Source organism: Loxodonta africana, chromosome 5 (genome assembly GCF_030014295.1).
Source record: "Loxodonta africana isolate mLoxAfr1 chromosome 5, mLoxAfr1.hap2, whole genome shotgun sequence".
In the NCBI taxonomy this organism is placed as follows: Eukaryota; Metazoa; Chordata; class Mammalia; order Proboscidea; family Elephantidae; genus Loxodonta; species Loxodonta africana.
Window position 1 is genome coordinate 117491626 of NC_087346.1, and position 17681 is coordinate 117509306.

A 17681-nucleotide genomic window follows, 5' to 3' on the forward strand; every position below is an offset into this window, starting at 1 on the left:
CTTTCCTGCTTCTCTTTGTTGTTGCTGATGTTGACGAGGAGGTGGAGGGACAGGAGAACGTACTCTAGAATTTCAGACAGATGTAAAAATTTAGGGATGTATCCAGAGGTTCTGGGAGTCCGCAGGTGGCACAGATGGTTAAGCGCTCAACCACTAACTGAAAGGTTGACAATTCAAACCCACTTAAAGGTGCCTGAGAAGAAGGGCCTGGTGATCTGCTTCCAAAAGTCCAGAGCCGTGAAAGCTTTAAGGAGCAGTTCTACTCTGCACATATGGGGTTGCCAGGAGTTGGAATCGACTCGATGGCAACTGGAAGAAGAATGACAATTCAGAGGTTAGCAACTAGAACCAAGAATATAAAAGAAGAGGAAAAGTTAAAGAGCTGAAACCACTGAGCCTGAAAGAGAAAAGGCTTATTTAAAAAAAATTGACATATAGAGTGGCAGGCTTAAATATCTTACCATCCAACCTGGATATGCAGGTAAAATATTTTATTTGTGTTGTCATCTCATTTGTTGTTAATTATTAGTTAGAGAGGAGAAATATAACTAAATGCCCAATCACCTTTAACTTTAATCTTCTTGTTGTTGTTCATTGCCATTTTGCCAGCTACTATGGAATAAACTGCTCTGTAGGGTTTTCACGGCTGTGACCTTTCAGAAGCAGATTTCCAGGTTTGTTTGAACTGCAAGCCTTTAGGCTAGTAGTTGAGGGCTTCACTGCTTATGCCACCAGGAACTCCAACTTAAACCTTAGTCAAATTCAGTGATTTAATTGGCCCCTTTTGGGAACTTCTTAGGCTCTCCTATTTCTGCTGGCTCTTCTCCTATTCCTCTGTAAGAAGGTATCTATGGCCTGTGGCATCACTGGGGAAAGAAACCCATTGCCAACTAATTGATTCCAACTCATAGCAACAGCTCTGGACAGAGCAGAACTGTTCCATAGGATTCCCAAGTAGCGACTTGTGGATTCAAACTGCTGACCTTTTAGTTAGCAGCTGAGCTCTTTACCACTGCACCACCAGGGCTTGTTTTTGTGCAGGTTCTTAAATGGGTGCTTGTCCCTGATGCTCATCTGGCACCTGCTGCTGATGCCTGTAAGAGCCTGTCTGGGCTCTCTCTCTTGCTTATCCCTTGACTCCTCACCTCAGCTCCATCCTAAACTGTGGACCCTTCAGTGCTCAACCCCATCCTCCTTCTGCTGTCCTGGTGCAGTGAGCCTGATGAACTGGCTCACTGCCTTTCAAAGGGCGTCAGAGCATATGACTCGCCAGTTCCCCTCCTAACTTGGCTTCTGTTCATTGCCTCCTCTTCCCACAATCCCCCATGAGAAGAAGTCTAGCCTAACTTGTTTACTTCCTCTACTTCATAGTGTCTTTTGTCCTGCCTCTAGATTGCTGGCTGGAGCCCTGGTTAAGAGCTTGGCTGCTAGCCAATAGGTCAGCAATTTGAATCCACTAGCTGCTCCTTGAAAACCCTATGGGACAGTTCTACTGTGTCCTACAGGGTCGTTAAGAGTAAGAATTGACTTGACGTCAACGGGTTTGGTATGAATTTTTGGTTTCGACTCCCGGCTAAAGGTAAATTATTACAAGGTTATCTTCTCTATCCTATGGGAGAAACTCTCTGATCTGGGCTGACTGAGAGCTAAAGTTGTGAAGAAAAATCCTTCTCTCACCCCAAACCTAGTATTCAAGTTATTGTTGTGGTGTTGAATCCTGTTTTAAATGTCAAAAACTAAATATTAACTTTTTCTTGCTCTTTAAATTCCTTCAGAACCATTCTAATCACCCCTCCTCCTCTTCCACATAAAAGGATTTCTCCAGAAAGTAGGGAGAAAGCCATGTCATTGGAAAGCAAAAAAGAAAAGCACATTAATCCTCCCAATTATTATTCCCATTACAATAGCTTTTTTTAAAATCATGGTGAAATATATATATCAAAACATTTGCCATTTCCACCATTTTTACACGTACGATTCAGTTACGTTATGTTCCCTCTGTTGTGCAACCATCCCCACTGTTTCCAAATATTTTCATCACCCTTAACAATAATTCAGCACTCCTTAAGCAATATCTTCCTTTTCTTCCTCCCATCCACCCCTGATAACCACTGATGAACTTCGGTCTCTGTACATTTGCCTATTCTAGATATTTTGTATTTGTCATTTGGTGTCTGACTATTTCACTCAGCACAGTGGTTTTACAACTCATCCATGTTGATGCAGACACCAGGTGAGCGCCAGGGAACATCATTTTTCTTTTCAGCTGAATAATGTTTCATTGTATGTATATACCACATTTTGTTTATCCATTCATCTATTGAAGGACACTTGGGTTGTTTCTACCTTTTGGCTACTGGGAATAATGCTGCAGTAAACATTGGTGTACAAATAACTGTTTTAATCCCTGCTTCAATTTATAGTAACTTTTGTTCTTTTCGAGGGACAAGGACAATTCTTCCAAAACAGTTGTCATCAAATTGACTACATCTGTGGACAGAGACGATGGAAAACCTCACTATCATGTCAGAACAAGGCCAGGGGCTGACTGCGGATCAGACCATCAATTACTTATATGCAAGTTCAAGTTGAAACTGAAGAAAATTAGAACATGTCCACGAAAGCCAAAGTACAACCTTGAATATATCCCACCTGAATTTAGAGACTATCACAAGAATAGATTTGATGCTTTGAATGCTAATGACCAAAGACCAGGCAAGTTGTGGAATGACATGAAGTATATCATACATGAAGAAAGCAAGAGGTCATTAAAAAGACAGGAAAGAAAGAAAAGACCTAAATGGATGTCAGAAGAAACTCTGAAACCTGCTCTTGAACATCAAGTAGCTAAAGCAAAAGGAAAAAATGATGAAGTAAAAGGGCCGAAAGGAAGATTTCAAAGGTCAGCTCGAGAAGACAAAGTAAAGTATTATGATGTGCAAAGGCCTGGAGATAGAAAACCAAAATGGAAAAACACACTATGCATTTCTCAAACTGAAAGAACTGAAGAAAAAATTCAAGCCTCGAGTTGCAATACTGAAGGATTCTACTGGGAAAATATTAAATGACGCAGGAAGCATCAAAAGAAGATGCAAGGAATATACAGAGTCACTATACCAAAAAGAATTGGTCGACATTCAACCATATCAGGAGGTAACATATGATCAGGAACCAATGGTACTAAAGGAAGAAGTCCAAGCTGTATTGAAGGCATTGGTGAAAAATAAGGCTCCGGAAACTGACAGTATACCAAATGAGATGTTTCAACAATCAGATGCAACACTGGAAATGCTCACTTGTCTATGCCAAGAAATTTGGAAGACAGTTACCTGGCCAGTCAACTGGAAAAGATCCATATTCATGCCAGTTCCCAGGAAGGTGATCCACTGAATGTGGAAATTATTGAACAATATCATTAATATCACATGTAAGCAAAATTTTGCTGAAGATTTTCCAAAAGTGGCTGCAGCAGTATATCCACAGGGAACTGCCAGAAATTCAGACCGGATTCAGAACAGGACGTGGGACCAGAGATATCATTGCCAATATCAAATGAATCCTTGCTGAAAACAGAATACCAGAAAGATGTATTGTCTATGCTAAGGCATTTGACTGTGTGGATCATAATAAATTATGGATAACATTGTGGGGAAGAATGGGAATTTCGGAACACTTAATTGTGCTCATGAGGAATCCATACATGGATCAAGAGGCAGCCATTCAAACAGAACAAAGGGATGCCACATGGTTTAAAGACAGGAATGGTGTACGTCAGGGTTGTATCCTTTCACCATACCCATTATCTGTATGCTGAGCAAATAATCCACGAAGCTGGACTATATGAGGAAGAACGGGGCATCAGGAATGGAGGAAGACTCATTAACAACCTGTGTTATGCAGATGACACAACCATGCTTGCTGAAAGTGAAGAGGACTTGAAGTACTTACTAATGAAGATCAAAGACCACACCTTCAGTATGGATTACGCCTCAACATAAAGAAAACAAAAATCCTCACAACTGGACCAATAAGCAATGTCATGATGAACAGAGAAAAGACTGAGGTTGTCAAGGATTTCATTTTACTTGAATCCACAATCAACACCCATGGAAGCAGCAGTGAAGAAATCAAAAGACGTATCTCATTGGGCGAATTAGCTGCAAAAGACCTCTTTAAAGTGTTGAAAAGCAAAGATGTCACCTTGAGGATGAAGGTGAGCCTGACCTAAGCCATGGTGTTTTCAATTGCCTCATATGCGTGGGAAAACTGGACAATGAATAAGGAAGACCTGAGAAGAACTGATGCCTTTGAATTGTGGCGTTGCCAAAGAATATTGAATATGCCATGGACTACCAAAAGAATGAACAAATCTGTCTTGGAAGAAGTGCAACAAGAATGCTCCTTAGAAGCAAGGGTGGCGAGACTATGTCTCACATACTTTGGACATGTTATCAGGAGGGATCAATCCCTGGAGAAGGAAATCATGCTTGGTAAAGTAGAAGGTCGGCAAAAAAGAGGAAGGCCCTCATTGAGATGGATTGAGGCAGTGGCTACAACAATGAGCTCAAGCGTAGCAACAGTTGTGAGGATGGCACAGAAATGGGTCATGTTTCGTTCTGTTGTGCATAGTGTTGCTATGAGTCAGAATTGACTCAAAGGTACCTAATGACAACAATATATATATATGGGAAGGTAAAGGGAAGAAGGACATTAATATTTTGAAGATAATAACTAATCATTCCCTGCTTTAATAGGGTAAAACAAGGAGAGCTTGGTTCAAATTGGAAACGGAAAATGTTTCTGAGCAGTTTGAGAGAGGCTGAGCATATAACCATACTTCAGAATTGGAGTAAAACCAAAAAACAAACCAGCTTCTGTCAAGTCAGTTCCACCTCATGGCGACCCCATGTGTGTTAGGTGGTTAGGAGAGAGCTCTTAACCATTTGCACAACCCAAGGACTCCAGGAATTGTAGTAAAGACAAGTCATCATGCCCAAGATGGAGGGATGAACTAAAAAGACTCTGTGAACCTCTTTTAGACCACACTCCTGTGCCCCTAACTCTGAGAAGGTCCGGAGATGGTGTAAGGGTCATCCCTTCTGGAATCCAGTTTGTGTGTGGTCAGAACTGCTCTTTAACCTGAGTTTCTTCAGGTCCACACCCTGGGTAGTCACCTCTGTGAAAGAGAGAACATTATAGGATCAAGAAGACCTTGGTTCTAAAAAGAGCCTGTGGAATACTTTCCAGCAAGTTATTGAAGTTTAGGAAATTTCAGGAGACTTGGAGGCTCCTGGGAAGAAGAAAATCAGAAAAGGCAACAGAGATTTCTATAGCCTCAGAGATGGGGAAGTTGCAGAAGCAACCACCAGAGGGGCTGCTTGTTGACTCTATGGGGCCTGCTAGACTGTACTCCTGAGAAATAGGTGATTAACTTATCCAAACCTCAGTTTCCTCACCTGTAGAAAGAGGATTGGGAATTGGAGTAAAACCTCCTATGTTTATTCCATAAGGTAACACAGCACAGATCCAACACCAAGTACCAAAAAAAAAAAAACCATTGCCGTCGAGTCCACGGCTCATAGCGACCCTATAGGACAGAATAGAACTGCCCCACAGAGTGTCCAAGGAGCACCTGGCAGATTTGAACTGCTGACCTTTTGGTCAGCAACTGTAGCACTTAACCACTACGCCACCAGGGTTTCCACACCAAGTACAGGGCCTGGTATACAGAAAATTGTCAATAAATGGTAGCTCTTTATTACAAGTGCTGTTGCTTTACATAGAAACCTGAAAGAATACATGGAAGGCAGAGTGGAAAAACCTGTAAGAGAAACCTCTAGTATATAAAATAAACAGAAGGTCGCTTTGTATGGCTGTTTTTTCCCCTTCCAAGTAAACCAAGGAACAAAAATATGATCTTAAAGTTGCAGCCTATGCTGTCAGAAAGGAACATAACATAAACTAGGATCATCTGGGTTTTACCAAGAAATGACAAGGATATTTGACTCCCACACTATAGGGTGAGGATCAAACACTGAGAACTCATCCCCTCTAGTGTTCCCTTGTGACTCCAGAAAAGTCAGAATCCTCAGACAGAGTGACTTGGGGCAAAAGAGCACAGGATAACGAGTGGGAGGGAGGACTCTGGTTTGATAGCAGAATGGAAAATTTCCATTTAGACTGTGACTCCATAACTGGTATGTTAAATGAACAAAAGGGATAAAAATAATGCAGGCCAAAAGTGGGAGCGGGGGATCTAGAGAGGCTATTCTGGATTGAATTGTGTTCCCCAGAAAGATATGTTGAAATCCTAAATCCTGGTACCTGTAAACGTGAGCTTGTTTGGAAATAAGGTCTTCGAAGATGTTATCAGTTAAGTTTATATAAGGTCATACCAGAGTAAGGTGGGTCCTAATCCAACCTGAGTGGTGTCCTTAAAAAAAGGAAAAGAGACACAGGAGACAGAGGAAGGACGCCATGCAAAGGCATAGGCAGAGATGGAGTTATGCTGTAGTTCACTCCAAAGAACATCGTAGGCTACCAGAAGGTCAGAGAGACAAGAAAGGATGTTTTCCTAGAGGCTTCTAAGGGAACATGGCTCAACTGACATGTTGGTTTGGATATCTAGCCTCCAGAATGTGAGGTAATAAATTTCTGTTGTTGAAAGCTACCCACTTTACAGTACTTTGTTATGGCAGCCCTGGCAGCCCTAGGCAACTAAGACAGAAGCCAAAAACCTAAGAAGTTCAGCTGAGGGAAAAAAGAAGCTCAAGCTAGAATCATAATCACCATGATTCCACAGCTCAAGAAATCTTCACAGGCACTACCCCTCTGATATTCCAGATAAGAAAACTGAGGACCACAAAAACTTGCCCAAGTTCCCAGTTAACAAATCTGGGTCTTCTGGCTTCAACCTAGTGTTCTTTCCATATCTAGGGATTAGCGAGAAGACCTTCAACGAGAAAAGCCAAAAAAAAAAAAAAAAATCATCTCTATCCAAGTCCCAAGATCTATGATTGGTTTAGCAGGCAACAGGCAGCGTCATGAAAGGAAATTCGACTCCATGAACAGCAGCCAGGAGAAGGCTCCTGGGATGGAGACCCAATGTTAAAACAACAAGAGGTTGGAATTCAGCAATGGATGGCAGGACTCCAGGCACCAGAAGGGAGCAAATGCACCTGCTTAGGTACTGAAGCATGACAGGACTTGGACAGGCCTGATGCCAACAGGAGAAGAGCAAAGCAAAGGGCTTGGGTGAAAATTCACTTTACAACACTACCCAAATTTCTAGCACCTCAGTGGACATTCTTTTTTTTTTCCCCATGCTGTCCAGCATCTAACCCTCCTTTCTACTTTTGAGGAACTCTCCCTTTGAGTCAGAGTGTTCTTCTGACACCAGGATCTCAAGAGTGAACCAGAGTAACCCAGTGTAACTATGCTGTATCTTCTGATTGTTAACCAACCACACATAGTACAGGACTAAAAGCAGAAATCCTTGCTCTTCTTGTCTCCAGCTGCCAAGGGAGCACACAGGTTCTAAGACAGCCAGTCTCAACTGTGCAAAGTCATAGAGACAGTGATATTGGACCTGTGGTGGCAGCTAAGGTAGTCTAGCACTAAGGTCAGGACTGGAAGTGGCGATCATGGTGGGCAATGGTGATAGCCTCCTGGCCACATTGTGTCTGTTGCTTGGTCTCCCTGGTTTAAGATGGGTTCTCCTGCCTTCTCAGCAAATCTGTGAGCAACCTTCCGGTAAGTTCCTTTTCTGCCATTCTTGGCCTGCTCCAACAACACATGCCTAACTGATACAGGCATCATTCCTCGCCTCCAACAGAAGAAGCCAGTGAGTTTTCAAAAGCTAGGATCCCCCTGAATTGTGACTCTTACGAAGTCAGAAGATGTGAGAGTACATATGATGAAAGATAAAAAGTTTCGCCATGGAACACATGCTGGGGAAATACATTGAGCGACTGATTGTCTGTCGTACTTGTTGAAATCACTTACATGATGCTGAGAGACTGATTTGGCCACACATGTAGTAATGGTGGCAGTCCTGCTACTGGCACTTTCCATTAGGGACAACCGCCTGTTCAAATCTAAGGTTTAGAAACTTACCCAGGGTCACACAGATAGACAAGCGGCAAAGTATTTGAAGCTGTTGGGTTTTGAAATGTCAGGAAGAAAAGGGCCTTGGATTCCTTTAAAAAAAAAGAAAAGAAAAGAGGCTAGAGGTCTTGCCTGGATTATAAAATCTGCACTGACTTTATAAACAGTACCATGAACAATGAAGCATTCAGTGAGGGAGAGAGGAAGCTGAAGGCTGTTTCCTTATTGGAACAAAGAAGGCAACCCTGGAACTCTAAACTACATTGAGAAAGTTACATAGCCATACTCCCTCCCTGCTTTTCCATGCTGATCATAAAAGAGGAGAAATGGAAAAATGTATGGTGGATTTGGGGATTTTCCCTCTGTTCTTCTGGTAGGCTCCCATTTTCTAGGTCCAGGGCCTTTACGTCTTTGCAACAAGCACCATGGACTCATCCTGTTTCCATGTCCTTTCTAAAGCCACTCTCATTCACTCTATCCCCTGAAGTTCTTATCACTCCTCTAGCCCATCCTAAAATGACTATGAAGTAAGAAGATCTCACTGCAGTTGGCCACAAAGACAAATATAAGCCCTTATTCTTTTAAGATCAATCACTAGAAAAGAATGCCATGTTTGCTAAAGTCGAAGGCCAATGAGGGAAACCCTTAATGAGGTGGATTGACACAATTGTCACAATAATGGACTCAAACATATGAACAATCATTGAGATGGCACTGGATTGGGCAATGTTTTGTTCCGTTGTACATAAGGCCACCATGAGTTGAAGCTGACTTCATGACAATTAACAATGCCACCAATTCTTTTAAAGATTTTTTTCCTAAGAATTCAAGACAAACACAGGAACAACAAAATATAAGCCAAAAGGTAGTTACAAAACTTAAGAAGCTTACAAGGTTCTTGCATGCTGTGCCAAAACAATACTAACTATAGCTAACATTTAGCTGGCATTTATTACTTACCAGGTGCTGGGCTATGTGTTTCCGCAGGTGTTATCTCACTTGATATTCCCAACAACCTTATAAATTTTATTACTGGAACTGAGGCTGAGAGAGATTGAGTAACTTTTCCGAGATCATATGGCTAGTTAGATGCAGAATTGGAATTTGAACCCAAGTCTGTGTGACTCTCTATCTGGTACTCTTCTTTTTATTTTAATTTTATTTTTATAAAATTCACTTCCTCCTTATCTGCTTTCCCCATCCCCTAGTTTGTATTAATTTCAAGTTTATCTTTCTAATGTTTCTTTTTGCAAGTACACACACACAAACACACACACACACGCAGATTAAAGTTAGTGCTTTTTATACTCTGTCCAGTTAAATGCCTACCCTGCTTTTTTCCCCCCTTTTAATTTTTGTTTGTTTTATAGACCTGTGCAATCTTTGGCTGAAAGGTGTACTTCTGGAGTGACTTCAGTTCTGAGTTAGAAAGGTGTCTGGGGGACATAGCCTTGGGATTCCTCCAGTCTCTCAGACCAGCAAGTCTGGTCTTTTTTTGTGAGTTTGAATTTTGTTTTAGTTTTTCTCACACTGTGTGCAGGACACTTGCAAGCCTTTAAGACTCCAGATGCTACATGCCAAAGTAGGATGTAGAATATTTTCTTTATGAACTATGTTATACCAATTGACCTAGAGGTCCCCTGAGCCCATGGTCCTCAGCCCTCAGCCCAGTAATTTAGTCCCTCAGGGTTTTCTTTCTTCTTCTTTTTTTTTTTTAAATAAAAAATTAATTTAGTCCAAAGGGGAGAGTTTTCCAGAGTCAAATAAGAGGGCATTTGTAGGAAGCAGATGTCTCTTTAGATAGTTAAAAACAGACACCTACATAAGGAATTCTCAACATTGCCTAAAACCTCTCAGATAGCTTTTGAAGTGACTAATAATATTAGTTCGTGGTGTCAGAAACAAAAGTATGGACAAATTAAAAATTTCCCTAAACAAAATAGAAACCAGGTATAACCCTAGTAAAAGCCAGGTGCTCCTGTGGCTGACTCTCTATACAGAGTCACAAATCAGGAAGCACATTTCTGAAACCAAAAATAATAAAAATTTTCTTACATGTCTCTCAAAGATCAACAGAAATCCAATTTGTAGGCCCCAGTAAATTTCTCAAATGTTCTTTACCCTCTTCCCCATTTTTCTCATATTTTTCTTATATCTGCACACCTTCCCACTTCTACTTCTTCCAAGTTCTCTCCAACACTTAGCCTATGATATTTTTCTTCATCTCTTCTTTCTCCCTCTCCCCAGCTCTTTTTTATGTAGATAAACTTAACTTCTCTTACTAAGTCTTCCTCCTGTTCTTCTCACTGCTCTTATGTATTTCTACCTATTCTTAGTTTTTCTGGTCACAAGAGATCTAGGAAACTAAGCCGGCAATGATTCTTCTTTAGTGGGCAGAATGGAACAAGAGAGGGGGTTACTTTAGAGAATACTTACATGATGATAAAACTGTTCCCTAGTACCCAGTCACTCATTGATACAATTGTAGTTTAGTTAAGAAAGGCACCAGGAATGCCTCCAGTAAGGAGAAAGAAACCACACCAGCTGCTTGCATAAGGAATCTTTAGTATAAAGACTTGTTAACTAACAGAAGGTTTGTGAAGAATGGAAATTCTAGGACACTTAATTGTGCTCATGTAAAACCTGTACATAGACCACGAGGCATTTATTCAGACAGAGTAAGTGGATACTGTATGGTTTAAAATCAGAAAAGGAGTTTACCAGGGCCATATCCTTTCACTATACTTATTCAATCTGTCTGTTGAGCAAATAATCCAAGAAACTGGACCATACGAAGAAGAACGTGGTATCGGTATTGGAAGAAGACTCATTAACATCCTGAGATATGCAGATGATGCCATAACCTTGCTTGCTGAAAATGAAGAGCACTTTGAGACAGGGAAGAAATTGGGCTGGATGAATTAAATAAGTGCTACATTTCAAGGCCCTGTGTGCTTGACCAGCTATAATTAAATAGCCTCTGGCTCAGTATTTTTTGAATCTAAACCTAAGTGCAGACCACCATATAACTTTTACTGCTGGCACCCAAAAACTACTTGTGATTAACAAACTAGGTGCTTAGACAAGATAAGGGGCTGCATTTCAAGGCCCTGTGTGCTTGACCAGCTATAAATTACTGATAATCTCCTGCGTTGTTTATCAAGGCCTCACCAGGTGCAGAGTGTGCGCAGTAAAGATCAATGTGGCCTGTGAATGACCTTTCACATAAGACAAACATGAGCAGGGACCCCTCATGGGGTTCCAACCAAGATCCAGAGGCATCATGCATGCACAACATCCCAGAATAAGTCCTGTTCAACATTCCGGCAGCCTTTGTGACAGACTCCATCTTACTTCCAGCAACCCGTGCTAAGAAATCCATCTTGATTTCTAACTAAACTCACATTTGATTTTCATAATCCCTCCCCTTCTCCTGGAAACCTCCACCCATCTAATGAATAAAGATAATGCCTTTTTCCTGCATAAAAACTTTTATAAGCCCTAGGAAATCCTTTGTTCAGTGAGAGACTGGAGGCTAACATATATGGAAACCCCTCTCTCTCTCTCCCTTGTGAGCCTTTTACTTTCTTTCTGTCTCTAATAAATCTTTATTCATGTGGAACTTCTGAGCCTCTCCTGGTCATTCTTGGTCAGAAGAAGGTACGAACCTAGGCAAGCCTTAGTACCGAGCTGGGAAGCCTTGCCCTGCAACAACTTGATGCACTTACTGTTCAAGATCAAAGAGTACATATAGCTGTCAGTGTAGATTACACCTCAACATAAAGAAAACAAAAATCCTCACAACTGGACCAATAAGCGCATCAGGATAAATAGAGAAAAGATTGAAGTTGTCAACAATTTCATTCTACTTGGATTCAGAATCAACACCCATGAAACAGCAGTCAAGAAATGAAACGACATATTACATTGGGCAAATCTGCTGCAAAAACCTCTTTGAAGTGTTAAAAAGCAAAGATGTCACTTTGAGGACTATGGTGCACCTGACCCAAGCCGTGGTATTTTCAATGGCCTCATATGCACGCAAAATCTGGACAATGAATAAGGAAGAATGAAGAAGAATTGATGCCTTTGAATTATGGTGTTGGCAAAGAATATTGAATATACCATGGACTGCCAGAAGAACAAACAAGTCTGTCTTAGAAGAAATACAGCCAGAAAGCTTCTTAAAAGCAAGGATGGTGAGACTTTGTCTCATATACTTTGGACACATTATCTGGGGGGACTGTCCCTAGAGAAGCACATCATGCTTGATAAAGTAGAGGGTCAGCAAAAAGATGAAGACCTCAACAAGATGGAGTGACACAGTGCCTGCAGCAATGCATTCAAGCATAGCAACAATTTGGAGGACGATGAGGACTCAGAAACATTTTGTTCTGTTGTACCTTGGGTCACCATGAGTTGGAACTGACTCAGTAAAAGTAGCATCTAACAAAAACAACAGAAGATGACTAACAACTGAAAGGATTAAGAGGAGGGTCCAGAAGAAGCAGGTGCAGTAAAAAGTAGCTTCAACCTCTAGGCTGAGGGAGAGTGGAAAAAGAGGAAAGCAAGGACTTAGGAACCCTCCCCACTACCCACACTCTTCAAAGAGAGTGTAGCTACTATATTAACACACAGCCTGCTCATGATGAAGAAACTTACCAGAGGGTTCAGCCTTCCCTAGAAGATGCCTTCTATTGCCAGAGGGTGTGGGAAGACTAGATCTGCTTAAAGGTCACAGTACAAAGAGCATGATCTCAGAATGCAGGTGTTGGACTCTTCCACTGAACAATAATAACACAAGACCAAACCCTAGAAGAGAACTATCTGCTTCTATATCCTTGCACTATCACTTCAATGGCTCCTTGATGAAACCTAACATTCTGCCAGCTAGCAAAGGAGAAATGTTTACAGGGTCCTGCTCTGGTATCACAAGATTGTGCAAAGAAAGGCGAATTTGGAGCTGAGAGATAATAAATTGATAACTGGCACAGGCCCTGACCAGTCAGAATGGATGCTAGCTGTAATATAACAGTATAGACTTACTTGTACTACTGGCTGAATATCATCCTTAAGTTATACAAAGAATTTGTTTTTCTAGATTCTGTTTCAGCTTTCTGCTGTATCCCTAGCACTTGGATGGTAAAGAAATTTGAGGTGGACATAGGATATAGCTTGTACTCTGAAATCGAAGAGACCCAACAGGGACAGGGCAGGTGATTGCAGAGGTCCAAGGAAAATTTTGTATGGTAGCCACTTATAAAGTGCCAGCTGTGGGCCAAACACTGTGCTGGACAATTTATATGCATTATCTTATTCAAAGCTTATAATGATCCTAGGAGGCTGATGTTATCATTCCTGTTTTTCAGGTGAGAACAGTGAGCATCATGGAGGTCATGTAACTTAGTGAAGATCCATAAATAGTAAGAGATGAAAAACGGATATGAGTTCAGGTCAGCTTGATCATCACCAAAACCTGCTTGAATTATCTGTTTCTTAGGAGATAAATTCCTGTAACCTGTAAGCTGTTACTTCATATGTTTCGAAGCTATCTTATTGGGTGCATATTTGTTCATGATTTTTGATTGACAGTTCTTTTAACCAGCATAAAATGTCCCCTTTTGTCCCTTATGGTCATTTTTCATCTTATATTCCATTTGTTGTTGAAATTGCTACCTCAGCTATCTTTTGGTTTATTTCTAGCATTTTTTCATACTAATATACTTGTTAATATTTTTTCATTACTTAATTTCAAACTGTCCATATTCTTTTGTTTTAAATACCACTCCTGCAGACAAAACATTACTGGCTGGAGTGGGGAAGGATGTTTTATTGTTATCATTGTCATTAAAAAAAAAAAAAACTCATCTGAGAATCTCTGTCTTTTGATCTTCAATTCTGAAGTCTGTGCACTTTTGTATAATACTGCATTTCCCTTTGGGGCAAGCTGCTGGGCAGTTGGGGAGATTCAGAAGCTGAGAGGGAGGATCCAGGCATAAGACCAGCAGTCAGGGTCAAGGATCCAAGTCTTTCAAGGGCTGTAGGGAGAGGACCAATGTAGGACTGTAATTTTCAGAGAAATAGCATACTAGACAGGAAAGCCAAGTAGGCCCAGGGTCCTCTTCTTAAATTAGGGGGTACAGGATGGGAGTTTGACCATGGGAGCACAAGGTTAAAGTTGCAAGAATCAGAGGACAAATTTAAATGTAGTAAAGAATGTGAAAGTGCTATACAAATATTAAAGTATTATGATGGGGGATTTCCAGCCAACATGGCACTATAGACAGAAGCACCATGCTGTCCCTCCGCAGCAAAGACCCAAAAAACTAAGTAAAACAGATGAACATCAATCCTGGAACCCAAAGTATGAAATGAAGAGATAAAGAACTCAGCCAAGAACTGAACGAAATAAGAAACTGACAGAGAAGAGAGAGCAAGAAGAGATACATGCAGAGATCCCCTATCAGATGGGTATGTCATCTTGGATTCCTGTCAGAGATCAGTGGGCAGGGAGCACAGGAGAGCAGCTTCACAGAGCTCCCAGCAGGAGACAGAGCACCTGGTAGCCAGCAATACATGCTTTCACATCTCCCATTCTCCCCCCTCCTGTTCTACCTCTGCTTTCTGGCTGGCAGCTGTGGCTTGGTCAGCTGGAGTGCACCCACATGGGAGATTGACAGATAGGGAGTATGGGAAAGCAGCTTCCAAGCAGGAGACAGAGCTCCCAGTAACCAGTGATATATGCTTTCCTAAACCCAAACTTCTCCCCTCCTTGGCCTCCTCTGCTTCCCATCAGCCACAGTCTCTTGGCCAAGAGGCAACTGCTTCAGCCCCAGGGTGCTTGGATTCACTCCACCCACATTGGATGGCTCCCTGAGTGCCATTTGTCTGTTGCTGATGTTGCTTTTTTCCATTTCTTCTGGCTTCTTCTGTGCCTCCCACCACCTCCCCTCCTCTCTCTTGAACACCTAGCTCTGTGTGCCATCTTTGCTTCTTCTTGAAAGGCTGTGAAGTGCTGCTGAACTGGGGAACCACTCCTCTGACCCAAGACACCACACTGGTGGGATCCCCGGGGTTTTTTTTGTTTTGTTTTGTTCTGTTTTCTTTTTCTTTTCGTGGCTAGGGAGCCATTTCTAGACGGGCTATACCACATAGCTTAGGAGCCATTTCCCCGGTCTGTGCAGCCATGTCAGTGGGATCCCTGGGGGCATTTCTTTTTTCTTTCTTTCTTTTTTTTTTTTCTTTCTGTCTTTCTTCATTTCTCAGTTCTCATCTCTCTATACTTACCTTGTTTTACTGTCTCCTGAATACCTGGCACTGTGTGATATCTATACCCCACCCCCTCAGCCAGGCTGTACTGTGCAGCCTGGGAGCCACTTCCCCATTCTTCACAGCCACACCAATGGGGCTCCAGGGAGGTTTTCTTTTTTTTCTTTCTAAATTTCTATATAGTTATATATATTTTTCTTTTTTCCATTTCTTGGTTTGTCATCTTTCCACTCCAATGGCAAGGTCCCTTAGCACTCTTTTTTTGTTTGTTTGTTTTATTTTTGGCTTCTGTTTCTCTCTCCTCTCTCTCCTTTTTTCCATACCCATATTATCTCCACACATCACAACCTACCCCCTCCTTCCTGCCTACCTGCACCATGCACTGAACATCACAGCCCTGAACAGCACAGGCAGAACCTGCCCAGCACTGATTCCTGTCCCTCCCTGTCAGCCCTAGTACATGCCACAAACAGCCCATCCCAGCCCTTCCCCTTCAGCTTGACCTGCCTTGCTGCACCATAGGTGAGTGAATGGCCCTGCCCATTGGACAATGAGATGAAAAGCATTGTGACCACAGATGAGTAAACAACAAAGAATGCACAGCTCACCTGCTCAGGCATAACCAAAAAAAAAAAAAAAAAGGCAGGACAAAACACACAGATCTACAATCAATAAATGAAGAAAAATAACCACTGAATGTCCCAAAGACAATGTCAAAACATATTCAAAAAAAAAAAAAAAAAAAGGACAGGACAGAATGGTTCCAGTAAGCATCCAAAATAAAACACCAGACAACTCTCCAGTAGAAGAAAAGGCACTAGAACTACCTGACAGGGAATTCAAATATCAAATATTCAGAGCTATCTAAGAGTTGAAGCAAAAAGCTGACAAAATGAGGAAAAAATAGATAAATTCATGGAAATGGCAGACTAATCAATGGAAAATATGACCAAAACATGGAAGGATTCAGGAAAATAGGAACAAAATGCCAAAATAAATTCACAACTAGAAATCATACAAAAACAACAATTAGAAATCCAGGAGATAAACAGCAAGATTTCAGAAATGGACAGTGTGATAGAAGAGCTGAGGAGCAGGGTTGAAATGACGGAAGACAGAATCAGCAAAACTGAAGATAAACATTTGGACACAACTCCATTTGAGGAAAAATCAGAAAAAAGAATGAAGAAACCCTGAGAATTATGCAGGATACAATAAAAAGCAAAAATTCATGAGTGACCTGAATTCCAGAACAGAGGGAGAAAACAGAACACACAGAGAGGATCATTGAAGAATTGCTGACTTCCCTAATATTATGAAAGATGAAAAGCTGACCATCCAAGCTGAATGAAACCCATATAGGATAGACCTCAAAAGAAAACCACCAAGGCATATCATAATCACACTCGCTAAAATTAAAGACAAAGAAAAAATCCTGAGAGCAGCTCAGGAAAAACAAAATGCCACATACAAAGGAGAAACAAGACTAAGCTCTGATTATTCAGCAGAAACCATGCAGGCAAGAAAGCAATGGGATGACATGTATAAAATCTTGAAAGAAAAAAATTGCCAACCAACAGTAATATATCCTGCAAAACTCTCATTAAAATATGATGCTGAAATTAGGACATTTCCAAATAAACAGAAATTAAGGGGATATGTAAAAACCAAACTAAACTTACAAGAATTATTAAAGGGAGTCCTTTGGTCTGAGAACAAACAACATCAGACCACAGCCCGAATCTTGGATGCAAGATTGTACCAGCCAGGTACCAACCTAGGAAATGAACTCTCAAGGACCATCCAAAACTAAAAGAATTACAACAGGGAACCTGAGAGGTTAATCTGTAAGTGACAACATCATCAGAACAATAAAAGTGGGAACAAATGGTATAGGTACAGAACTTTCTAATGGAAAGGAAGGCAAGGTGATATCAAGTAATAATAGACTGGTTCAAACCTAGGAAGATAAGGGTATATTTCAAGGTAACCACAAAGTAAGTTAAGAAACCTACTCATCAAAATAAAGAATAACATAAAGTCTCAATAAAAACAAAAGAAATGAAAAAGAAATCCACAAAAGGAATTCAGGGCAGAAGAGTAAGTGGAACAAACAAAGCATCAGCACCACAAAAAAAGCACTACAAAATGACAGCAATAAACTCACACATATCAATAATTACACTGAATGTAAATGGCCTAAATGCACCCATAAAGAGACAGAGAGTGACAGAAAAAACAAAAAACAGGATCCATCGCTATGCAGTCTACAAGAGACACACTGTAGACACCAAGACATAAATTTA

The 17681-nt window shown here is 41.1% G+C and overlaps 1 protein-coding gene across 1 annotated transcript in view; it reads left to right on the forward strand.

The window, feature by feature from the left end:
• The window catches only part of RBM47 (RNA binding motif protein 47), a 232163-nt gene extending 218273 nt beyond the window's left edge, over positions 1-13890 (forward strand). The window contains exon 6 of the mRNA XM_064285890.1: positions 13476-13890. Within this exon, the coding sequence (XP_064141960.1) occupies positions 13476-13508 (33 nt within the window). The 3' untranslated portion in view covers positions 13509-13890. The remainder of the gene's footprint in view (positions 1-13475) is intronic.
• The last annotated feature ends 3791 nt before the right edge of the window (positions 13891-17681 follow it).